The sequence below is a fragment of the Megascapheus bottae genome, chromosome X (assembly GCF_031878675.1).
Source record: "Megascapheus bottae isolate mThoBot1 chromosome X, mThoBot2.hap1, whole genome shotgun sequence".
In the NCBI taxonomy this organism is placed as follows: Eukaryota; Metazoa; Chordata; class Mammalia; order Rodentia; family Geomyidae; genus Megascapheus; species Megascapheus bottae.
The window spans coordinates 68,632,779-68,658,509 of NC_143547.1; the positions used below are offsets into that span (position 1 = coordinate 68,632,779).

The following is a 25,731-nucleotide window of genomic DNA, read 5'->3' on the forward strand; positions in this document are numbered from 1 at the left end:
TGATTGCATTTGTAAAATTCCAGTTCTTACAGTGGTTAAAACAACCATGGAATGGGCCAGGAGTTTGGCCTAGTGGTTAAAGTGCTTGCCTAGCATGTACGAAGACCCGGGTTCGATTCCTTGGTACCACATACATACAAAAAAGCCGGAACTCGTGCTGAGGCTCAAGTGGTAGAGCTCTAGCCTTGAGAAAGTCCAAGGACAGTGCTCAGGCCCTGAGCTCAAGCCCAGGACTGGCAAAAAAATAAAAACAACTATGGAGTTGGAGTTGGGTATCAGTGGCTCATGCCTGTATTCCTAGCTACTCAGGAGGCTGAGATTTCAACATTGCACTTTGAAGCCAGCCTGAGTATGAAAGTCTGTGAGACCCATATGACTGGTTAACAACCTGAAAATTGGAGGTAGAGCTGTGGTTCAAGTGATAGAATGTTAGTCCTGAGCAAAACAAAAACAAGAACAAGCAAGGTAAAGGATAGACACCAGGCCCTAAGTTCATACACCAGATCTTGCACACCAGCATACACACACACACACACACACACACACACACACACACTCACACACACACCACACAAACTCCCATGGCATAACGAATACAAACTCACCAAATTTTTCCAGTTGTAAGTAATTTTATTGTTATCATCATCATCATCATTGGCATCAATTTCATTAGCACAAAACTAAATCCACTATTAACAGAAAACAAAACACAGCCCAAAAGCCTGTGTCTTGTTGACAATGGATCAGTGACATTATTTTCAGGTACAAGGGACAGCACCCTGAGGATATAGACCATATCACAGCTTTGTAAATTAATTCAGTAATATACACACATTATTGAGCACCTAGGCACAATGGAGGATTTAAAAATTCATACAAGAGCTGGGAGTCAGTGGCTCACTCCCTGTACTCTTAGCTACTCAGGAGGGTGAGATTTAAGGATTGCAGTTTGAAGCCAGCCCAGGCAGAAAAGTTTTTGTGATTTTCTTATCTCCGATTAACCACTCAAAATCTGGAAATGGAGCTGTGGCTCAAAGTGGTAGAGTGTTAGCCTTGAGCAAAAGAGCTCAGTGACAGAGCCCAGGCCCTGAGTTCAAGCCCCATGACCGACAAAAAATATACAAGAATACTGACTTTCAAGAAGTTTGCAGAGGGCCAGGAGTTTGGCCTAGTGGTAGAGTGCTTGCCTAGCATGCACAAAAACCCAGGTTCAATTCCTAAGTACCACATACATAGAAAAAAAGCCAGAAATGATGCTGTGTCTCAAGTGTTAGAGCTCTAGTCTTGAGAAAGCCCGAGGATAGTGCTCAGGCCCTGAGTTCAAGCCCCAGGACTGGAAAAAAAAGTTTGCAGTCAGGTAGGAGGTATTGGAGAAAGGAAGAAATGTCGGGCCACACAGGATCAGTGTCACGTTGATGAGCTCTTGGAAAAATGATATCACAGAGACTAACATCACATTCACATTAGGGGAAATAAGAGAAAAGGGTCTATGAGAAAGGTGGCATGTGGGCTGGGCATTGAGCATGGGGAAGGCTTTGGTAGACTGTCCAATAGTAGTCCTTCAAGGTAGAAATGACAGTGTAGCCACAGGTACATTCATGGTGTGTTTGGGGACAGGACAATAGTTCTTGGGGTCCATGTAAGCAGGAGTGCTGTGCTGAGTTGAAAGGCATATAGAGGTCAGGTTTTGAATGTTCTCATTAACATATTATGATCTGTTTGGCCTGTAATCCTAGCTACTCAAGAGGCTAAGATCTGAGGATCAGGGTTGAAACCAGCTCAAGTAGACAAATCTGAAAGACACTTAAACTCACCAGCAAAAAGCCAGGAGTAGAACTGTGGTTCAAGTGACAGAGTGCCAGGATTGAGTGAAAAAATGCTAAGAAAGAGTATGAGGCCCTGATTTCAAGCCCCAGTACCAGCACACACAAAAAGAACTTTATATCACAGTCATATATTCAAGAAAATATGTGAACAATTGTGTAGAGATGTGGTCATGTCTTCAAGAAACTCCAAGGGTATCTAAACAGTGTAATCACCTTGCTATTAAAAATGTTTCCACAGATAACCCCAAACAACCTAGAATAAAAAGTTCTAATATTGTATGTAGTTATATTACATCTTTCATTATCTTTACTCTTTCTTTCTATCCTGTCTCTTCTCACTCCAATCTCTAGACTCCCCAGTTCTTGCATCTACTGAGTTGAAGCCAGGTAAAATTAGGATTTCCAGTCATACATAGCTGCACCCCAAAGCTAGGAACCATAGCAGAAGAGAGAGGGATTGTTATAGAGGCAGTGAACCATAGCATGAAAATGTAGCCATGAGAAGTTTTCTGGAAACTCCATCCTTGGAGTCTAGCATAGTTTATTGCAGTTGGAGTTCTGCTTACTTTGGTGTGGAAGCCATCTGAAGGAGTCACAGCCACATGACTGTATGAGATCATCTTTTTAAGTTTCTTTGTAGTAAGGAATTCCTGGCAGGAATTACATTTAATCTGGATTACAGGTTATTTACAGGCCTTTTGCCTGTGAGGGCACTGAAGTTGTAGATAGACCCGGCTGCCCAGGAGATCCTGCTGGGCTTTAACTGTGCTTAACAGGCTAGTAATTGCAAATGTCTCCCAGGCAATGACACTTTACAGATAATAAAAAGGATGGCATTAGATCATCAAACCAAAGAAATAAGCTATGTAGAAACATTCAGGCAAGATCTAGAGCGAAAGTGCCATGATCACATTTCCTGCAGTCAGTCAGTCTTTCACCTCTTTCTTGGAGTGAGACTTCCTTTGTAGGAAGTCATGGATAGCAGTAGTGAGCCCCCAGGTCACACTGGACCTGAGGATAACCAGGGAGCCCCCTCGGTAAATCAAGAGTACCTTTCGGCCCCGAGTGTCCCACAAATCCCTGGCAGAGGCCCACAGGCTTGGCATTCTCTGCCACCCAATATGGGACTGCATGTTGGCAACCAGAACAATGAGAGGATACAGAACTAGGCAGGTGATTGTCCCATTGACACTACCAGATACCAAGGCAGGAACCCAATGGGGCAGACCTTGCTGTGCCAAGCCCTCCTGGATGGGATCCTTGAAAGAGAAATACAGAGCACTCCCCAGGCTGTTTCTGACAAGAACCGGCCAGAAACCACGATAATAGCCCAGAGACAGCCGCCCCCACAGCCCATAGGAGTTGAATTCCTTGAGAATGCTGACGGTGCTGGGGAAGCGAGCTTGCTTCCGGCCATCCTGGAGCACATTTTGCACTCTTTCAAAGGGGCTCAGTGCCACAGCTTCCACCACACCAGACATGAGCCCCGCAGCCCAGCGGTGTCCCAAGGGATGTGGTCCAACGGGTGAGAGAAAGCACAGCAGGCTGTCATATGTCCCAAACAGGAGAGTCCCTTGCAATGTCTTGGAGAGAAGAGGGGGGTAGATTCCCCGGTAGAAGTACTGAGGACCTTCATGCCAAAGTTGCTTCATAGCCTCTGACACAGCCATCGCATGGATCTGCTGCCGGAACACAACCTTATAAATAGGGAAGGTCAGAAAAGTCGACATAAAGTTGGAAATGGCTCCAAGGGTATAGGCCTGGGAAGGCCAGCTTTTCTTTCCTGGAACCTCTGCTCTTGTCCAGTGCTGAAGCTCCTTCCCGGCAGAGTGGTTCTGTTCGCCCATCCTGAAGAAAACTGGATGCCAATGAGAGAACTGGTAAGAGGGGGAAAAATAAGTTAAAGTGGCATGTAAAGCTGTTGGCAAGCATTTTCATTGCTTAGTTAGAAACAGAGCCCTATGGCTGGGCACAGTGGCTCACGCCTGTAATCCTAGCTACTCTGGTGGATGAGATCTGAGGGTCGTGGTTCAAAGCAAGCCTGGCAGTAAAGAACGTGAAACTCATCTCCAATTAACCACTAGAAAACCGGAAGTGAGGCTGTGGCTCAAGAGGTAGGGGGTAGCCTTGAGCTGAAGAGCTCAGGAACAGCACCCAGGCCCAAACTTCAAGCCTCATGACCCACAGAAAAAAAGAAGAGAAAAGAAATAAATAGACCCTATGAAACCCAGGTCTGAGGATATAATCTTTTGGACTAATTTTTGAGAAACACATACACTTAATAATTAAGATTAAACATGCATGAAACTAGTTGGGTATGATCCCTCAAGCCTGTAGTTCTAGTTACTTGGAAGGTAGAAATCTAGAAGATCATGGTTCCAGGCCAGCTAGGAAAACTGTTTACAAGATTCCATCTTTAGCAATGGTGGGGCCTGGTTGTGTGTCTCTGTCATCCCAGCTACATGGGAAAACATAAAAGGAAGTGATCCAAACTGGCTGGGCAGAAATAATACCTTATCTCAAAAATAACCAGTGTAAAAAAAAAAGGCAACTGGGCCGGGAGCATAGCCTAGTGGTAGAGTGCTCACCTAGCATGCACTGGATTCAATTCCTCAATTCCTCCGTACCACATACTAGCCAGAGCACTAGCCTTGAGCAAAACGTATCCAGGACAGTGCCCACGCCCTGAGTTCAAGCTCCAAAACTGGCACAAAAAAAAAAGCAACTGGAATGGCTTAAACAATTACTGTTTTCTAAAAAAATAAAAAAATTCATCAGGGCTTGGAACATGGCCTAGTAGTAGAATGCCTGCCTAGCATGCATGAAGAACTAGGTTCAATTCCTTGGTACCACATATATAGAAAAAAGACAGAAGTGGTGCTAAGGCTAAAGTGGTAGAGCTCTAGCCTTGAGAAAGTCCAAGGACAGTGCTCAGGCCCTGAGTTCAAGCCCCAGGTCTGGCAAAAAAAAGAAAAAAAAAAGAAAAAGAAACCTCTAGGATATAAAAACGAAAGCCATATAATGAGTGATTGTTGTCCTTAATGTACTATGTTATCTCTCATCTCTTTTGTTGTCCCTTGGTTATCTCATATTGTTACAGTATTTCACTTTGTTATCTGAGATATTGGATAGATGCGTATTTGGTTATTTGAAATTGGATAGGGAATGGGGGAAAACAAGATGAGGGGTGGGGGTGGGGGGAAAGGAAATGGGGACCAAGATATGAGAAAGGGTATCAAAGTTTGTGACGTAATGCACCTTCTATCTGGTGAATATAATGTAACCCTTTTATTAATTACAATAAAAATATATTAAAAAAAGAAAAAGAACAGAAGGAAGAAAGAAATTGAAAGAAATTTATCAATCGTAAATGAAAATAAAAGCAGTTTTTCTTGAAAGTTATCTCTACAGCATTTTGCTAATATAACAAATTTCAATATGCAAAAACATGAGACTCTGGAGGGAAGGCTCCAAAACTTATTGTGTTTTCAACTTTTAGAGTTATAAGTTGTTACACTCTTTCCAAAACAACTTTTGTTTTAATTACTTATAAGTCATTTCAAAAGATTACAACTAAACAATGGATATGGACCAGTGTCACCTTATTGATCAACCAAAACAACTATTTCTTGTCCAAAAACAAAAAACTGAACTCTGGGCCAGCAGTTTGGCCTAATGGTAGAATGCTTGCCCAGCATGCACGAAGACCTAGGTTCAATTCCTTGGTACCACATACACAGAAAAGCCAGAAGTGGTGCTTTGGCTCAAGTGATAGAGCTCTAACCTTGAGGAAAGCCCAAGGACAGTGCTCAGGCTCTGAGTCCAGTCCCCAGGACTGGAAAAAAACCAAAAACTGAATTCAGATCTCACTCATACTCGGCAAGAGTTCAACCATGGAGCCATATCCCAAGAACCCACCAAAAAGTATTTTTAAAGGTATTCAATAATTGTTGTGCAATACTTTTTAGGTCCGTTGTAAATTGGTGCAAAGAGAATTCCCTCACTTTCCTTAGTAGATTCCAGTTCACATTAAGCTCTCTCATGGAAAGACCCCACCTATTCCCCCAATTAGAGAAGGAAAGAGCAGCTGTTCTTGAAAGCTTCATGCAAAGTAGTTAAGCACCTGGCAAGTGTATTTACAACAGATCGGGATTTCTTGACATCCACCATTGGGACATGTAATGATTCTCTTCTTCCCCTCCTCCTCCTCCTCTTCCTCCTCCTCCTCCTCCTCCTCCTCCTCCTCCTCCTCCTCCTCTTCCTCCTCCTCCTCCTCAGTTTTTGTTAGTCCTGAGACTTGAACTCAGGGCCTGGGGACTGTGCCTGTACATTTTTTTTGCTGAAAGCTAGCACTTTACCACTTAACTCACAGTGCCACTTTCTGAGATTAAAAGTCTCATACATTTTCCTGACCGGGCTGGCTTTGACATGTGATCCTAAGATCTCAGCTTCCTGAGTAGCTAGGATTACCAGTGCAAGCCACCAGCCTTTTGAACTCAAGGTGCTCTTACTGCTGAGCTATGCCTCCAGCCCAGATCTATGCTTATTTTGAGGATAAGGTCTCTCTTCCTGACTTAGTTCACACCTATCCACTTATGTTAGGCTTCTTGAAAGCCAGGATTCCAGGCAAGGGCCACCTCATCCCGATATCTGTTAAGAAGGTCTCACAAACCTTTTCTGTTTCTGTTTTTGTTGGCCATTAACCAGGATCCTTATAAACTCAGCCTCCTAAGTAGCTAGGAATAAGGAATACAGTGGGGCTGTGTAGCATGTGCTTTACTAGGAGCACCTGTCCTGCTCATTGTAACATGCTCCAGGCCTCATTCTGCTTACTGCTTACTCACAGCACCAGTACAGATCTACCCGATATGAAAGAACTGCATCTATTGTTCCCCATCCAAGAAAGATAGGGAACAAATGGGGGAGCCAGGACACATGAAGGAACTTTGAGATCAAACAGAAATCATAGCTGGAAATAGTGGCACAAACATCTAAGTGTCAGCTACACAGGACACTGAAGGAGAGTCTGGGGCTGGGAGTTTGGCTTAGTGGTAGAGTGCTTGCCTAGCATGCATGAAGACCTGGGTTTGATTCCTCAGTAGCGCATACACAAAAAAAGTCAGAAGTGGTGGTAAGGATCAAGTGGTAGAATGACAGCCTTGAGAAAGTTCAAGGATAATGCCTAGGCCCTGAGTTCAAGCCCCTGGGCTGGCATAAAAACAAAAAGAAAAAGAGAGTCCTTTGAGCATAGGACCTCCAGAACAGCCCGAGCAACATAGTATGAAGGAAGAAGGGGAGGATGAAGTGAAGGAAAGGGAAAGGAAGGACAGAAAGGAGGCTTAGTGGAGACCAGTTTTTCCTGCTTCCTTCCCTGAGCTGAGGAGACAAGGAGTGCAGCAGTGGGGAGCTGCTGTGTGAGGGAGTGGAAGCACCCAGCTGTCTGGGTAGGGGAGAGGAGGAAGGGGAGAGGGTGTGATGAGCAAGCAGGCTCAGACCAGGTCTCACATCCACACTGACAGCAACAGGAAGCCTGGTGGGAATTGTACAGCACTGGCTTCACACACAATCTTGAGCTCTGTGGTCTGGGGTGGGGTTGGTGTTGGGACTCTGCATTAGGCGACTATGGCCCCCATAATGAGGGAGAAGAGGGTGCAGGCTGAGGCCCCACTGTAGCCTGTCTTGGAGTGAGTGCCTCTCCTTCCAGAATGGCCCTCCTCAGCAATGCTTCCCCCTGGCTTCTTGGCCTGGCCCATCCCTATCCCACGATATCACCTGCAACTGTCCCTTCCCCTGGAGCCACATTCATCTCTTAGTGGAGATGGAGAGGCTCGGATTCCTGTGTGCTGCCCGGTACCACGTACCCTTCTCCTTGCCCCTCCTGAGCATTGCATGGAGGCCTTAACATCAGCCTCCTGTGTTCAGTTCATTACCTCCCCAAATCCACACACACTCTCACCATATTCTATGGAGACCTTAATCCTCAGCCTCCTTTACTGTCAAGGCTAAAATTAGACCCAGGTGGGGGAAGGGACTGCATGGACCCACTTAGAAACAGGCCCTTTAAGCCAGGTGCATAGGCTCCTGCATGTAATCCTAGCTACTCAAGAAGCTGAGATCTGAGGATTGAGGTTCAAAGCCAGATCAGGCAAGAAAGACCATGAGACTCTTATCTCTAATTAATCACCAATTAACCACTAGAAAACTGGAAATGGCTCTGTGGCTCAAGGGCATAGGGTGGTAGCCTTCAGCTGAAGAGCTTACGGACAGTGCCCAGGCCCAGAATTGAAACCCCATGACCAACAAAAAAAGAAAAAAAGAGAAAAAAGAAATGCCTTTATATTTTATTGTCTCATTCACTTTAATAATAAAGTGAGCATACAGGTCAAAATGCTTTGCAGTGGCCGGGAGTTTGGCCTAGTGGTTAGAGTGCTTGCTTAACATGCTTGGAGACTGGGGTTCAGTTCCTCGGTATCACATACATAGAGAAACTGGAAGTGGTGGTGTGGCTCAAGTGGTAGAGCGCTAGCCCTGTGGAAAAAAAGCCCAAGGACAGTGCTCAGGCCCTGAGGTCAGTCCCCAGGGCTGGCAAACAACAACAAAAAATGCTCTACAGGCTTCTCCATAGGGATGAGGGAGTGAATTCACGCCAACACTCAACAGAGGAATTTGACTTTTTTTTTTCTGGGCTTGGGCTCAAGGCCTGAGCACTGTCCTTGGACTTTCTCAAGGCTAGCACTCTACCACTTGAGCTTCAGCACCACTTCCGGCTTTTTGCTATGTATGTGGGGTACCGAGGAATCGAACCTGGGTCTTCGTGCATGCTAGGCAAGCACTCTACAACTAGGCCAAGCTCCCAGCCTGGAATATGACTTTTGTACCTGATTCTTTCCATCCACTTTCAATGTCTAAAGGTGAACAACAATTTATAAACATCTTACCTTACTTTATCAATTATATATTTATTACAAATAACTCATTATAAAATTTCATAACTGAACTATAGTAACTCATACCTGTAATTCTAGCTACTTAGGAGTCCGAGATCTGAGGATCATGGTTCTAAGGCAGTCCACGCAGTCACGTCTGTGAGATTTATGTCCAATTAACCACCAGAAAACCAGAAGTGGAGATGTGGCTCAAAGTGGTAGGACACTAACTTTGAGGGAAAGAGCTCAGAGACAGGACCAAGGCTCTGAGTTGAAATTCTTTTTCTTTTATGAAAGGAAAGAAATTTACTTTTTCATATATTTTTTCTGTGAAAATGCTTTGGTGGCATATAGAAAATCTGAGACTTTACCAAGTGCTTAGCTGTGTGGCCTTGGGCAGGACATTAGGTTTCATACAGTCTGAGATTTTTCAGCTACAAAATGAGAACAATAAGACCTACCACAAAAGGTTGCTGCAAAGATTAATAACATAAAATGATACAGTGGTTGAGAATCCATTACTTGATGATCTTTATACAAAGTATCAAAAAAAAAACCAACTCCATCATCCCTCTCCACACATCACATGCTCCTGCACCAGATAAGAATGGCATTCCACAATAAGCTCTGTGGCCCTATTCAAGGCATTGAAGATCTTTTTTTTTTTTTTTTGTAAATGTGAAGGCACAGCATAAACGTCCAGGAGAACCAGGTCCTTCAGCATGAACTCCAAAGTACAGAAAGGACCTACAGTTGGTCTTGAGAAATTTTCACCAAAATGCCCTCTAATTAGCTTTCTGTCCCTACACCCAGTTAAATGACTCTAGGGAATTCTAGATTGTCTTGGCCAGGCTAGAGCAGGTTAATAGGTGACCATACTAAGATCCAGCTCCACATTTGTCTATACATTTGATCAGCTCACAAATACACATTGTTCAGCTACTAAATGCTTCTGGGTTAATCACAGTAGAGCAAGAGATGTAAAGGACTCCACGCCTGTATTTGGTCTCAAATGCTTGGGAACTTGGTGGAGGAGACCACTCAGCAATAAAGACAAAACTAAAGTATGCAATAACCAAAGTTAAAGCAGAAAGACAGAGCAATTTATTCTGCCTGGGACAGAAAAAGAAACCTCATTGTTAGCAAGAATTTGGTAAAAAAGGAACTCCACTACTTTGTTGGTGATGATATAAATTAGTACATTTGCTATGGAAATTACCATGAAGGATCCTCAAAAATAAACCCAAATAATCACTGGGCATCAAAAGCTCACACCTGTAATCCTAGCTACAGGCTACAATAGGGGGATCATGTTTCAAAGCCAGACAGGCATAAAAGTCCCAGAGAGACACAATCTCCATGAAGAGAAACTAGATGTGGTAGTGCATACCTGTAATCCTAAAAATAATGAGAAACCTAAAGTAGACAGATTGCAGTCCAGGTATGTACCCAGGCAGGAAGCAATATTCTACTGAAAAAAACAATAATATTCTGTCCAGCAAAACATAGAGCAGGAGGCATGGCTCAGTGGTAGACCCCCAGCCTAATAAATTGAAGACTCTGAGTTCAAACCCCTATACTACCCAATAAAATCCTATTATATGATCCAGCTAGCCCACACCTGGGTATATATCCAAAGCAAATTAAATGATCATACCAAAGACATATCTATAAGCCCAAATTTATTGCAGGTAGCACTATTTACAATGACTAAGTTATTGAATCACCCTAGGTGCCTATCAACTGATGAATTGATAAAGAAAATGTGGTACATATATTAATACAGTGGAGTGGTGTTCACAGAGTGAAATTTGGAAGCAGCATGTATGAAAGTGGAAAACACTGTCACATGAAGTTAGTAAGGCTCGGAATGACAAATACAGTACATTCTCCATTATGTGTAGAAGGAAACTTTTTTTAAGTCCACATGATAGTAGAATAGCAATGAAGAGGGAGGGTAGAAAGAAAGTAGCAGAAGAATAGCAGAATACAATCAATGCATGGTGTATGTATATATGAAAACACACTGAATCTAATTAAGAGTGCTACTGGGGGGAGAAGGGGCTGGAAATACACAGTGAAAGGAGGCAGACAGACTATATCAAAAGATGGCCAACATTTATTTGTTAAGCTGCAGGGAACAGACAGGAAGTTTGGAGTCAGACAGGTCTGAGTTTTGATTTTAATCTGCTACATCCTAGCTTTATGATTGTGTAAAATGATAGTCATGAAAGTTACATGAGGTAAATCATATAATGTACCTGGGATATATATGTGTGTATATATGTATGTAAATATATGTATGCATGTATGTATATATATATGTTGTTCCCTAAATTAGATTAATGGTTTCACTTTAAAAAATGAAATAGCTATTAGAATATGACTGCAACTAGACAAATCCAAAAACTACAGTTGAGCTAAAGCATGGGTCATCTGAAGAATTTTTTCCCTCCCCTCCCTTCCCTTCTCTTCCTTTCCTTTCCTTTTGTAATGTTGAAGATCAGACCCAAGGCCTCACCTATACTGTACAACTGCTATACCAGTGGGTTATACTCCAAGCCTTGCAGAATTCATTTTGTTTATCTGGAAAACAGTAAAGAAGAGTTTTCATGGCTTCTGCACTTTGACAATCCCTTGGCTGGAGTCCTAGTGGCTCCATTTGCAAGTTGTGTGGCCTTCTATGAATTACTTAACCTCCCTAAAACTCAATTTTTCTCTCTGCAAAATGGGATAATGATGCCTGTTTGGGAAGGATTGCTGAGAAGCTGAAGTGAGATAACAGAAGGCAAGTTCCTGGCATAGAAGAGGCAAGCAGCCAAATGCAGCTAATACTGTTTCATCCGAAGCATTCGTCTCCTTACCTTCAGGCTTATTTGTTGAAAGTGGAAACTGTGGTCACTTTAGAAGCATCATTTAGAGCATATTCCTACATTGAAGGCCAGAGATAAAAGATGCCCTTTATCTACTCGGAGCCAGCTTATAAATGACCCTACTACTGACCCAACTCTTGCACTTTTTCTTGTACATAATCCATTTCCTTTTTTTGCCAGTCCTGGAGCATGAGCTCAGGGCCTGAGCACTGTCCTTTGGCTTTTTCCTCAAGGGTAGCATTCTACCACTTCAGCCACAGCACCACTTCCAGCATTTTTCTGTGTAAGTAGTACCAAGGACTTGAATTGGGGTCTTTGTGCAAGCACTCTACCACTAGGCCAAACTCCCAGCCCTCCTTTTATTATTTCTATGCGGTCTATTTTTGGTCCCATTCTCAATTACAGATATCTAATTAGGTGAGAGAGGTAATAAAAACATGTAACAAGTGTTTGTAAAAAGGAGAAGTCAGGGTCAGATGGCATAGCACTGAGAAACAGAAGGAAGAATCCGAAGCAAACCCAACAGTTAGTGCCTGCCTCACCCTTGACTGCAGGGTGAGCAACCTGCTTTCTTGATGCCTCCAACATTGCACCTTCCAATACCTAGGTTGCACTGTTCCATCTCCAAGAGAAAGCACCAATTCTGAAATGAAATTTGCATCCTTTTAAAATCTGCATTGTTGACTCCAAGGAATCGTCCTTACTGCGCTGGTAAATAAGAAGGTAGAAAGGAGAATGAAGGGGCCAGAAGTTTGACCTAGAGGAGGAATGCTTGCCTAGCATGCACATAAAGACCTGGGTTCTATTCCTCGGTACCACATACATAGAAAAGCCAGAAGTGGGGCTGTGGCTCAAGTAGTAGAACGCTAGCCTTGAGGAAAGCCCAAAGACAGTGCTCACACCCTGAGTTCAAGCCCCAGGACTGGCAAAAAAAAAGAAAAGAAAAAAAGAAAGAAAGAAAGAAAGGGGGATGAAGATGAACCTAATAGTAGTTGAAGAGCATCAGGCTGTTCACTTATGTCCAAGCATCAGGAAAGAAGAACAAACCCCACAGGAGCCTCCTAGCCACAAGTCTTTAGGGAAGTAATACCTGCTCTCTAAGAACCAGAAGTCAAGAAAATGGAGCAGGTTTTTAGCCCCTACTTCACGGCCCATTCACCCTGGACAGCCCTGCATGCCGTTTCCATGGAGTTGCTCCTTCTCTGAGGCCTGTGATGCCAAATCCAGCAAAGTAGAAGTCCCCTGAAGAGCTCACAGAAGGGCAACCTAGCAACCTATCCTTGAGCCAGGAAATGAAAGAACTCTATCCGTGGCAGAGCTGTGATGTGGGGGTTCCGTCAAATAGTGTTCTACTTCTCCCATTTCTTCCTCAAGCAGGAGTTGCAAGGAGGAAGATAGGTTGTAAAGCAATGGTTCTTAATTATTTGACGGCCATAGAGCCATTTGAAAAATCTTCAGAAAAATGCATGAAGTCCAAATTGTCTGAATACAGTTTGAGGAAGAGCCCTAGGCAGGAACCTCTGCTGTGGAATTAAGTTTCATGACAGATACATTGTGGACAGACTTAAGGCCTTCAGCCTGCTAGTGGTCTACAAACCTTGCACCTTAGACTCAACTATAGCAACAGTTAAGATCTGAGTCACAATTCTGATTCCCAGTCCTTGCCAATCAAGTTCCCAGAGGTGGAACCCAGGAATCTGCATTTCAAGCAAGATTTCCTAAACAACTATGCTGGTACCAAGACTTTGGATAACAGGATAAGGTTTGGATTCAGTGTCTCATTCCAAAGTTTGACTTCACCTTCTAACTCTAGGTGAATCATTTTCCTTATTTGTAGCTTCTTTGGGATCATAAATGGCTATAGGAAAAAGATTATTCATTTTGTTTGGTGTGGTTCTGTTTGCTTACTTGTTTTTCCTGTTACTGGAGATGGAATGCTGGGTCTCTGTAAGTCAGGCATTTTACCACTTCAGCCACACTTCCATTCCCCTCCCCCAAGAAGTAAAGTTATTTTGTTCTTTTATCAACAGGAAGTTTGTTCCCATGTGAAACCTATGTTTTAAAAAAAAAGTGAAAGCAACCTGCCTCAGTTTTTTTCTCTGTACAATGTACCCCAAAAGGTACCATATTCTTTACTGTCACCCTGTGCCCAGTCTCTTCACAATCCCACACCCCACAGAGCAGTAGACTGCTGTTTAGATGTTTGAGAGTGCCTACCTACATAAAAATGCTCTCCAGGCCGTGTATCAGGCTGGCGTGCAAAATCCAATGCTGCTACTAATTTGCTGTAAGATACAATGCCCTAAACTTTCTGTGGCGCAATTTCATCGTCTGTAAAATGACGATAGTAGTAATCCCTGCTCCCTAGTTAGATATAGCCCCACATTGGTCTTCTCATCCCAATCACTTTGGCCTTTTTCCACGAACCCTTCATCTTCTGGTCGAGAGGAGTGTTTCAAAGGAGCAGCCTTTGAAGTCAGACATGATGACCTGCGTGTGAGCTTTTAGGTTTGCACTTCGTAATCGTACTGCTTGGGTGCCTAGGCTCCCCTCTCTGTTAAATGGGCACATCGCTTCTTCACAGGGATGCTAGGAATAAATAGGATGTCCGTGCGAGTGCACTTAATAAATGCTCCCCCCTCCTTTCCCCTATACAAAGGTGAAGAACTCTCATTGTTCACTTGCTTTCTGTCCCACCTCGTGTTTAAGGCATCCGATCTCAAAGCCTGGAGGACAGCCGAGGTGGAAGGCGATACAAGAAGGGAAGCGAAGGGAGCAGCAAACTCACGGGTGAAATGTAAATGGGCCTCGGTCCCTGCGTCTGAGCTGCACTTGACGCCGCGCCACCAGCTCCCGCGCCGCTCTGTCGCAGCCCCCGCTAGCTGGCTCCCCCCTTCTCGCAAGCATTAGCATCAGGGACAAGGCTATGCAGGGAGGCCCGCCCTCGGCCTCGCTGATTGGCCACGCCGCCCCTCTCGTCAAGCTCTTTTGTCTCAATGGGAAGAGGCTAGAAGGAGCTGCAGTGGCTGGACAGGCTGAACTGGAGGGCGGGGGCAGCTGCGGCTGCCTTGGAAACCGCTGCCTGGACTCCGCTACCCCTTGCTGGGCGGGTTAGCGAAGGAGCTCGCTTGGTTGAGCTGCCCCTGGTCTTTTAGCTGCGGCAGAGGCGCCATCCGTTTCCCCTGCAGGGCCTCAGAGACCGGAAGGCAAAACCGAATTGTCAGCGGGGCCTGAGCATCTGCTGGCAACCCGCTGAGCCCAGGTAAAGAAATGGCCTGCGACACTGAGGAAGCAGGTTGGGTTTATCTGCATGCTATCCATTGGTATGATTTGCATGCACTTGGGGTGGGGGCGTTTTCAGGAAGATAGCAAATAGCAAACGTGAGAATTTGCAAGATGTCTATCTTGAACCCCCTTTGCATCCCATTTCCTGTGAAGAAATGAAATGGAGGGCATCCAGCTTTCCTTCTTTTTCTCTGTGACAGCCCATCAAAGATTCCCAATTTGAATTTTGTAAGGCAAATTGAAGAGCGGATAGGCCGGTGATTTCCCTGGTGAAGGTATGGGATCAATGGCGGATGTTGGAGGGGTGAGGAGGAGGGAGGCTTTGGCTTCTGTTTCGAGGATGAGGAAAGGAATTTTTCCTCTTAGAAATACTGTGAAGGGGGATAGCAATATGGCATGAAAGACGGCTTTTGACATTTCTTCCTCTTCCATTCTCTGGGCTGTGACGCAGTCTCAAATGCACTGAGTATCTGCATCTGTGACCCTCTGTGGACTGAGAACAGCCATACCCAGGACGTGAGCTGTCACCTAGGAACCTGTTGCAAAAGCTACATTGGAAATAAAGACGATTTTCTGGAAGAATCTGAGAAACAGCAAGAAATTTCAGAGAAGGTACATGGGAGGGGAGATGGGTGTTGACACATATAACCTTGAAGTTAATAAACATCTTATAGCTTACATAATACTAATTTAGACATATTAATTGACATCGTATTAATATGTGAAACATACACCATCGCGATGTATTTTGAGAGCTTACTAGCTGCTCCAGACATTATTTCATCTAGAATTCTAAGCAACAGTTGTTGCCCCTACTGCAGAACAGGTGACGTATGGGAGAAGGTGGGGGAAGGGTGGTAGATGACTCTAAAAATGCCCGGCTAGTACAGGGACAGAGCCTTGATGCTCATAGGGGCTGGGATTTATCAGAATGTTTAGAAGAAACAGCAAATGTAGAACATTTTGCAGTGTGCTTAAGAAGGTAGAAAATGCAGGGCCGGGAGTTTGGCCTAGTGGTAGAGTGCTTGCCTAGCATTCACGAAGCCCTGGGTTCAATTCCTCCTTACCACATACTCAGAAAAAGCCGGAAGTGGCACTGTGGCTCAAATGGCACAGCACTAGCCTTGAGCTCAGTGCCCAGGCCCTGAGTTAAAGCCCCAGGACTAGCCAAAAAAAAAAAGTAGAAAATGCAAACTTGTTCCCCTCTGCTCTACTCTGTTACTTAATTAATCTTTTTCCTCTCCTTTTACAGGCCCTACTGAAATACAAGGAAGACATAGCCCAGGGACCTTGCTCTGGCGATTCCTGCAGGTTAGGCTTTTTTCCCCCTTAAAAGCCAGCAGATTGTCTATCATCTTCAGTCATGTCTAGTATCCTTGCGCGACTTCGTAACAACCAGCAGCAGAATGCACCCTTGCCACCTTGGGCCTGTTCCCTATTGAGGTCCCTAGGTGTGAGTCTTGCTCCTTTAATGACCAACATAGTAGAAAGAAATGTGAAAATGTTCTCTGGGAAGGTGGCGCCAGCCCAGGGGGAGGAAACCTTTGAAAACTGGTTGGCTCAAGTCAATGGTATCCTGCCAGATTGGAATATACCTGAAGAACAAAAGTTGAACCTCCTAATGAAAACCCTTAGGGGGCCAGCCCGGGAGGTTATGCGTTTGCTTCAGGCTGCCAACCCCAGTCTAAGTGTGACAGATTTTTTGCGGGCAATGAAACTGGTGTTTGGGGAGTCTGAGAGCAGCATGCCTGCTCATGGTACATTTTTTAACACATTGCAGGCCCAAGGGGAGAAAGCCTCCCTGTATGTGATCCGTTTAGAGGTGCAGCTCCAGAATGCAATGCAAACAGGTGTCCTAGCAGAGAGAGATGCAAACCAGACTCGCCTGCATCAGCTCCTTGTAGGAGCTGACTTAAGTAGGAACCTGCGCAACAGGTTTAAGCATCTCCTTAGAATGTATGCAAATGAGCAAGAGCGCCTTCCCAGTTTCCTGGATGTAATCAGGATGATAAGGGAGGAAGAGGATTGGGATGACAGTTTTATTAGACGGAAGCGGCCCAAGAGATCTGAGCCAATAATGGAGCGAGCAAGCAGCCCTGTGGTATTTCAGGAGTTCCAGCCAATGGCAATCAGCAGTGCTGACTGCAATGAGATCGAGATAGATGATACTCTGGATGACTTAGATGAGGATCTGATTCTAGTGGACTCTGAGGACCCTCCACTCTCATCCTCAATTGCCCCGCCCCTAAGAGGCAGGGCTACATCCCAGAACCAAATACTGGTCATTGATTCTCCCAACCATGCCAGGGCTCAGTCTCCTTCCACCAGCTACGGTTCTATGTATAAGAATAATAGTCCGGAGCCTATGCACAGAGGCAGGAAGCGCAAATACACAAGCCCCTATTCCCTTTGGGATGAAGATGACCTCCCCCAAGAACCCTGTGACGATGAGAACAAGGCACAGGTTTTTGCAACAGTGATGATCACACTGCAGGAGATGTCAGATACAGAGGAGACATCAGAAGACGTCCCTAGAGGACACAATGACCTCTCAAGGTCACAGTAAGATGCTGAGCGTCTCAAGGTCACAGTAAGATGCTAAGTAACATGCTAAGTCCTAAGTGAACCCTTAACTGTATTCAGAGTCTGAGGCTATGGAAAACAAGGATGGGGGTAGGGTACTTAATGAAGGAATTCTAAAACATTTTGCCCTGTGTTGTATACCACCACAATGAAGGGTGATGGTCTGAGCAGCTTCCTCGCTTCCTCCTCTGCTTGCTTAATGGTCTTATCTCTGTATCTTTCTTCAAAGTGTTTACTCTGTATTCTGTTAACCTGTGTTAAACGCATAAAAATTACAATAACTGAACTATAAATTACCTGAAACGGCATCCGCAGCTCTTTGCTCTTTGGTGAATGTCCTTCTAGATATTTCCCTGTAACTGTGTACCCCGATAGATGTATGTGTGGATAAAATGATCAAATGTGTTGTACTAGATTGTGTTGTTTTGATCAAATAATATATCTTGTGGACTTCATTTAATGACTATGTGTTGTTATTTTTAGGAAGAAAAAGGAAAAATTAATTGTAACAACTCTAATAGCGACAATAAGGTGGGGTTTGGGGATTTGAAACAACTTCTTTTACAGATAAGCAGCTGAAAGAGGTTTAATATCATTCCTAGAGCCTCCTATTACAACGGACCTGACTCCTAGATTATAGACCCACTATCTGCACCCACTCATTAATAATGCTCTAGTGCTCTCAAATGACAAGTCTCACGATGGGTGGGGAGGGCAACAAAAAAAATAGAAAAAAATAAAATAGTGAGTCAGGCTCCATTGGTTCACAATTGAAATCCTAGCTATTTAGGAGGCTTAGGTTCAGATGATCACGTTCGAAGCCAGCCCAGGCAGAAAAGTACTGGAGACTCCATCTCCAATTAACTAGCAAAAAGACAGCCTAGAAGCTTGTCTCCAATTGCAGAGTGCCAGCTAAGAAAGCAAGCCAAGCAAGAAGGAGGCCCTGAGCTCAATTTATAGTACAGATAGGGACTCACTCAGAGAATAATGATTATTCTAGAAACTTTATTCTGGTTCACACTGGGAAAGGTACATGATCCTATGACATCTGTTAGTCCAGAGATTGGAGAGTGATGACATCTGAGCTTTGTCCCGGAGCGGCACTAGTTCCTTATAGATTCATCCTGAACAGAAAAGACTGACAAGGGGTGGGAATGCTTTCATTTAAGGCAGGGAACAGAGTGAAACAAACACTGAAGACTGGAGGCAGTTTTTCCTGAAGGCACTGGGGCTTCCTTCCAAGAGCTGAGGAGACAAGGAGTGCAGCAGTGGGGAGCTGCTGTGTGAGGGAGTGGAAGCACCCAGCTGTCTGGGTAGGGGAGAGGAGGAAGGGGAGAGGGTGTGATGAGCAAGCAGGCTCAGACCAGGTCTCACATCCACACTGACAGCAACAGGAAGCCTGGTGGGAATTGTACAGCACTGGCTTCACACACAATCTTGAGCTCTGTGGTCTGGGGTGGGGTTGGTGTTGGGACTCTGCATTAGGCGACTATGGCCCCCATAATGAGGGAGAAGAGGGTGCAGGCTGAGGCCCCACTGTAGCCTGTCTTGGAGTGAGTGCCTCTCCTTCCAGAATGGCCCTCCTCAGCAATGCTTCCCCCTGGCTTCTTGGCCTGGCCCATCCCTATCCCACGATATCACCTGCAACTGTCCCTTCCCCTGGAGCCACATTCATCTCTTAGTGGAGATGGAGAGGCTCGGATTCCTGTGTGCTGCCCGGTACCACGTACCTTTCTCCTTGCCCCTCCTGAGCATTGCATGGAGGCCTTAACATCAGCTTCCCTAATTCTCCAGATTAAAGAAGACTGGGAGGGCCTGCTGGCCAATCTCATACCCAGGTCCTTTAGCTGAGACCTGACACAGTTAAAGGCTCAAATTCTCATTCTCTCTTGAGCAACGCTGGCAGCCACATGCATGCCTCCAGAGTCAAGGGGCCCCTCCCCCCATGCCAGGCAGGAAGCACCTCCTGGGCCTGCAAATCCGCAGGGTGCCCAACAATCTTATAGTCATACCTCTTTATTTCCTTCCCTATCTACCCTTAGGAATACCATTAGAAAATCTATGCCAGATTAGAGTGTTATTCCACTCCCTGCTTTTCCTGGTCACCTTTTCTTTTACTCTTCAAATGTTATTTACCTAGTTTTAGAGCCAAGAGTTTGGCTTAGTGGTAAGAGTGCTAGCTTACCATGCTCCCAGGTTCGATTCCTTGGTAACACACACACACACACACACACACACACACACACACACACACACACATGGGCTGGAAGTGGTGGTGTGGCTCAAATGGTAGAGCTCTAGCCTTGAGAAAGCCCAAGGACAGTGTTCAGGCCCAGAGTTCAAGGCCCAAGACTGACAAAAAAAGAAATCAAATGTTATTTACCTAGTTTTATAGTTCATTCTGTCATGATTTTTCAGAAATGAGGTAAAGTGAAAAAGAAACAGATACCTACTTAAGCACTGGCTTTGTTTTCCTTGGAGTTAATTCTGAAGTGAACTCTGAGGTTCAGTATAAATCACAGCTTTGCATACTCTATTTCATCCCCTTTTATTCCTTGCCCATCTTCTTCTCTGTTGTGCAACCTTAAAACTCTGTGAATATTTATTTCACCAGAAATGCAAATTTTATGCAACATTCATTATGCAAAGCTGATCTTTTTCGCCTTTTTTTCTGCCATTCCTGGGCCTTGAAATCAGGTTTTAGGTACTGTAAGCTTTTTTGCTCAAGGGAAGATCTTTACCACTTGAGCCACAGCTCCACTTCAGGCTTTTTGGTGATTAATTGAAGATCAGAATCTCATTTACTTTCCTGCCCAGGGTGGCTTTGAATAGCAATTCTCAGATCTCAGCTTCCTAAGTAGCTAAGGTTACAGCGTGAGCAACTGACTCCCAGCCAAAGCTGATACACTGTACTTTCAAATTATGTGACACTAGTTTTTCCTTTATTCAAGATATGTATGAATCAGGTGCCATGATGGTTCATGGAAGACACGGAGGAAGGATCACAAGTTCAAAATCAACCTGGGCTATATAGCCCAGCAAAAATGTATAGTTCTTTTAAAAGGAAGACACAAGAAGTAGCAATGTGGCTCAAGTTGTAGAGTCTTAGCCTTGAGCAGAAGCTCACAGACAGCACCCAGACTCTGAGTTCAAGGCCAGGACCCGCAAAACAAAACAAAACAAAAAACAACAACAACAACAAAAAAACCAAAATACACAGTCCTAGGTTGTTGAGTGTGATAGCCTTCATTCAAAATTACCAGTTTTGGGCCGGGAGTTTGGCCTAGTGGTAGAGTGCTTGCCTAGCATGCACGAAGACCTGGGTTCAATTCCTCGGTACCACATACATAGAAAAAAGCTGGGAGTGGTGCCAGCAAAAGTTCATGAGACTCTTATCTCCAATAAACTACCAAAAAAATGAAAGTGGAGCTATGGCTTAAAGTAATAGGCAACTATCCTTGAGTGAAAAGGCTCAGGGACAGCACCCTTACCCTGAGTTCAAGTACCATGAGTGACAAAAAAAAGGTAAATTCAATAATTTTTGAAAAAATAGCCTCATGTTCAAAAGCAACTCTGTTTATTTAATTTTTTTTTGTTGGTTGTGGAGCTTGAACTCAGGGCCTGGGTGCTATCCATGAGCTATTTTTACTTGAGAATAGCACTCTACTACTTTGAGACACAGTGCCACTTAAGTTTTCTGGTTGCTAATTGGAGATGAGTCTCACAGAATTTCTTGCCTAGGTTGGCTTTAAACTGCCATCCTCAAATATCAGCATTCTGAATAGCTAGGATTACAGGCATTCATGAGCCACCAGTGCCTGGCAACAACTTTGAAAACTGCAGCAAAACCTGTTTTTATTAAATCTCTAGTTAGATAGCATGTTCTATGATTAAGAGTAAATACACACACACACACACACACACACACACACACACACACACACGCCGACCTGGTATGGCAACGTTTTTTTCATAATTATCCCAAACTAGAAACAAATGTCAATAACAGTTACTGGTTTTATTTATCTCTATCTATCTATCTATCTATCTATCTATCTATCTATCTATCTATCTATCTATTACATTTAGGAGTAGGGTTTATAAGATCATAGGACACTGTCGAACTATATACTAAAGTTGTATCAATTCTAATTAGATTTTCTGTTGGCTTACAAACTTTTCATTGTCAACTTCTGATTTTTGAGTGGTAATTAGATATGGGGGGGCAGGAGTTTGGCCTAGTGATAGAGTGCTTGCCTAATATGCGCAAAGGCCAGGGTTTGATTCCTCAGTACTAAATACATAGAAAATGAAGGTAGTGATGCTGTGGCTCAAGTGGTAGAGCTCTAGCCTTGAGGAAAGCCCACAGACAGTGTTCAGGCCCCAAGTTCAAACCCCAAGACTGACAAAATTAGAGATAGGGACTTTTTGGCCCAGGCTGATTTTGAACCACACTTTTCATGTCTCAGCTTCCTAAGTATCTAGGATTACAGTTGTGAGCCACCAGCACCTAGCAAATGCATCTTTGTCTTATTCCTGAAATCAAGGACTTTCTCTGCAGTGTTGGAGATCAAACCTAGAGTCTTATAAGCATTGGGCAAGTATTTGCTCTACCACTGAGTTCATCCTTAGCTCAATAGGTCTACCTTCAGCAAGGTAGAGAATGACATTTGCTGCAGGTTTTTAGTATATTCCATTTGGAATAATCCCAGATGCCCCTCAGAGAACAAATGGATCAAGAAAATATGGTAGTTGAATGCCTGTGGCTCACACATGTAATCCTAGCCACTCAGGAGGTTGAGATCTGAGGATTGCAGTTCAGAGCCAGCCTGTGAGATAAGAGTCTCCAAGAATCTAGGCCCTTATTTCGAGTTTACCACCAGAAAACTGGAACTGGTACTGTGGCTCAACATGGTAGAACACTAACCCTGAAGTAAACAGTTCAGAGACAGTGCTCGGGATACAAGTTCAAGTCCCATGACTGACCAAAAAAAGATTGTGTATATGTATGCAATGACATTTTACTTATCCATTAGAAAAAATGAGATTGCACCATTTGTCAAGAATTTGAATGGCCTGCAAAAATTATAATTCATGAAGTCAGGCTCAGAGACACAAGAGATGTATGTTCCCCCATATATATGGAAGCTAGATTTGGCTTATACTCTTATGTTTGGTGGTGTGCAAGTAGACACAAGTGTATTAACTGAGAATATGGTAGGTTCAAGGATGAATTCAAATAGAAAGACAAGATCAAATTTCAACAAAATAAGTACCAGGAAGCTGGCACTTTAAGTGGAGGGGTGGGATGAAGGGAAAGGGGGTAGAGGAATGAAAAGAGGGGAGAATGAAGTCTAGAGTCTAATGTCTATCTTAAAAAAATAATAATGAGGGAAGTGGTAGGTAAGAAAAGTGGAAGAATATTTGAAGGGATGACATTGATTGAGAGGCATTGTATTCGTAAACTGCTTTGTTAAATGGTATCTTTTGTAAATCTACTTAAATGAAAATAATTTTTCTAAGTGCAGGTCACTCACACCTGCAATCAGGAGGCTGAGATCTGAGGATCACAGTTCAAAGCTAGCCTGGCACAAATCTGTGACGCTTATCTCCAATTAACCACCAGAAAACTGAACTGATGCTGTGGCTCAAAGTGGTAGAGGGCTAGTCTTGAACTGAAAAGTTCAGGGACAGCACCCAGACCCTGACTGACAGAAATTAGTCTACCTACAGATGTGGATCAAATGGTAGAATGCCAGCCATGAGCACTCAAGCTAAGCCAGTGCAAGGCCCTGCCTGAGTTGAAACCCCAGTACTAATAACAAAAAAAAAAACAAAAAAAGAGAAAGAAAGAAAGAAAAGAAAAGAAAAAAAAAAAACCACAAGATGTGGGCCAGGAGTTTAGCCTAGTGGTAGAGTGCTTGTCTAGCATGCACAAAGACCCGGGTTCGATTCCTGGGTACCACATACATAGAAAAAAGCCAGAAAGGGATGGGAGTTTGGCCTGGTGGTAGAGTGCTTGCCTGGTATGCACAAACACCTGGGTTTGTTTCCTTGGTACCATATATATAGAAAAAGCCGGAAGTGGTGCTGAGGTTCAAGTGGTAGAGCTCTAGCCTTGAGAAAGTCCAAGGACATTGCTCAGGCCTTGAGCTCAAGCCTAGGACTGGCAAAAAGAAAGAAAGAAAGAAAGAAAGAAAGAAAGAAAGAAAGAAAGAAAGAAAGAAAGAAAGAAAGAAAGAAAGAAAGAAAGAAAGAAAAGAAAAAAAAGCCAGAAATGGTGCTGTGGCTCAAGTGAATGAACTCTAGCCTTGAGAAAGCCCAAGAACAGTGCCCAGGCCCTGAGTTCAAGACCCAGGCCTGGCAAAAAAAAACCCACAAGATGTTTCCTCCCATTAAGTCACCAATAAATTGTTGAATTTCAACAAATGGTTTTCTATACCTATTAACATATAATAGTGTGTTAAATTACGTTGTTTGCTTTTTTTATATTAAGGAATTTATTGGGAGCAGGGAGTTTGGCCTAGTGGTAGAGTGCTTACCTAGCATGTATGAAGACCGGGGTTCAATTCCTTAGTATCACACACATTGGAAAAAAGCTGGAAGTGCTGCTGAGGCTCAAGTGATAGAACGCTAGCCTTGAGAAAGTGCAAGAACAGTGCTCAGGCCCTGAGCTCAAGACCAGGACTGACAAAAAAAATTTTTTTTCTTTGGGACCAGGAGTTGGCCTAGGGGTAGAGTGCTTGCCTAGTAGGCATGAAGACCTGGGTTCAATTCCTGGGTACCACATACATAGAAAAAGCCAGAAGAGGTGCTGTGGCTCAAGGGGTAGAGCTCTACCCTTAAGAAAGCCCAAGCACAGTGCTTAGGCCCTGAGCTCAAGCCTGGGACTGGCAAAACAAAACAAAACAAAAAAGAATTTATTAACATTGATTTTTATGTCATGTTTCAAATGTCATGTTTAACAAACAAGTATTCGAGAAGAGAATCTCTCTATATGTTGTTTGCTTTTTAAATGATAAGCCAATTAGAAATATCTTGAATAAATCCATTCCAGTCCTGATTTATTATAATTGGCATATATTGCTGAATTCAACTTGTTAATATTATGTTCAGGATTCTTGTATCTCTGGCTGTATTAACCTGACATATTCTTTTTCTTTTTGCCAGTCCTGAGGTTTTCTCAAGGCTAGCGCTCTGCCAATTGAGCCACAGCACCACTTCCAGCTTTTTTGTGTATGTGATACTGTGGAATCGAACCCAGGGCTTCATGCATGCTAGGCAAGCATTCTACCACTAGGCCATGTTCCCAGCCATAACCTGACATTTTCTTAATGACGCCCCCTAAAGAAATGAATTCATATTCTCCATGCATTAAAGAATTAAATGGCAAGGTACACAGAGTAAGTTTATTTGAAAGTGAAAGTAAAGCCATTAAATAAAGTAATAATACTCTCTGAGAGAGAAGCCTTAAAGAAGAACTCAATAGAGTTCTCTCATAAAGTGTTTTTCTTAGCCATGCGTGGTGTATCACGCCTGTAATCCTAGCTACTCAGAAGGCTAAGATGTGAGGATCGAGTTCAAAGCTAGCCCAGGGAACTAAAGACCCTAAAGACCACTGTGAGACTCTCATCTCCAATTAATCACTGAAAAATTGGAAGTGGTGCTGTGGCTCGTGGGTAGGGTGGTAGCCTTGATGTGAAGAGCTCAGGGACAGCGCCCAGGCCCAGAATTCAAGCCCCATGACCGACAAAAATAAATAAATAAATAAATAATAAAGTGTTTTTCTTTTAGTCAGTTGTCAGACTTGAACTCAAGGCCTAGGTGCTGTCCCTGAGCTCCTTTGTTCAAGACTAGCCCTTGAGCCACAGCACCACTTCGGATTTTTGTGTGGCTAATTGGAGATAAGAGTCTCACAGGGACTTTCTTTTCTGCCAGTTCTGGGGCTTGAACTCAAGGCCTGAGCACTGTCCTTTGGCTTTCTCAAGGCTAGAGCTCTACCACTTGAGCCACAGCGCCACGTCTGGCTTTTTCTATGCATGTGGTACCAAGGAATTGAACCCAGGACTTCCTGCATAGTACACAACAACTCTACCATTAGGCTACTCTCATGGCTGTAAAGTACAGTTGTAACCTAAGTAAATGTTTAACATTATTATATTAAAAACTTCTTATTTATTTTATTTTATATTTTGCCAGTCCTGGGCTTGAACTCAGGGTCTGAGCACTGTCCTTGGG

The 25,731-nt window shown here is 43.8% G+C and overlaps 2 protein-coding genes across 3 annotated transcripts; one reads left to right on the forward strand and one right to left on the reverse strand.

Annotated features, from left to right (window-relative positions):
• Positions 1–644: 644 nt before the first annotated feature.
• Slc25a53 (solute carrier family 25 member 53) lies at positions 645–3,697 on the reverse strand. The gene has a single exon (XM_090325675.1). The coding sequence runs from the start codon at positions 3,671–3,673 to the stop codon at positions 2,753–2,755; it is 921 nt and encodes a 306-aa protein (XP_090181801.1). The 5' UTR covers positions 3,674–3,697; the 3' UTR covers positions 645–2,752.
• A 10,936-nt stretch (positions 3,698–14,633) lies between these two features.
• On the forward strand, positions 14,634–17,941 carry Zcchc18 (zinc finger CCHC-type containing 18). 2 transcript variants are annotated; one of them, XM_090326272.1, is made up of 4 exons: positions 14,634–14,887; positions 15,111–15,185; positions 15,362–15,522; positions 16,163–17,941. In XM_090326272.1, the coding sequence occupies exon 4, from the start codon at positions 16,274–16,276 to the stop codon at positions 17,474–17,476; it is 1,203 nt and encodes a 400-aa protein (XP_090182398.1). In that variant the 5' UTR covers positions 14,634–14,887; positions 15,111–15,185; positions 15,362–15,522; positions 16,163–16,273; the 3' UTR covers positions 17,477–17,941. The 2 variants fall into 2 exon arrangements, with proteins under 2 accessions (XP_090182398.1, XP_090182399.1); XM_090326273.1 differs by lacking the exon at positions 15,111–15,185.
• The last annotated feature ends 7,790 nt before the right edge of the window (positions 17,942–25,731 follow it).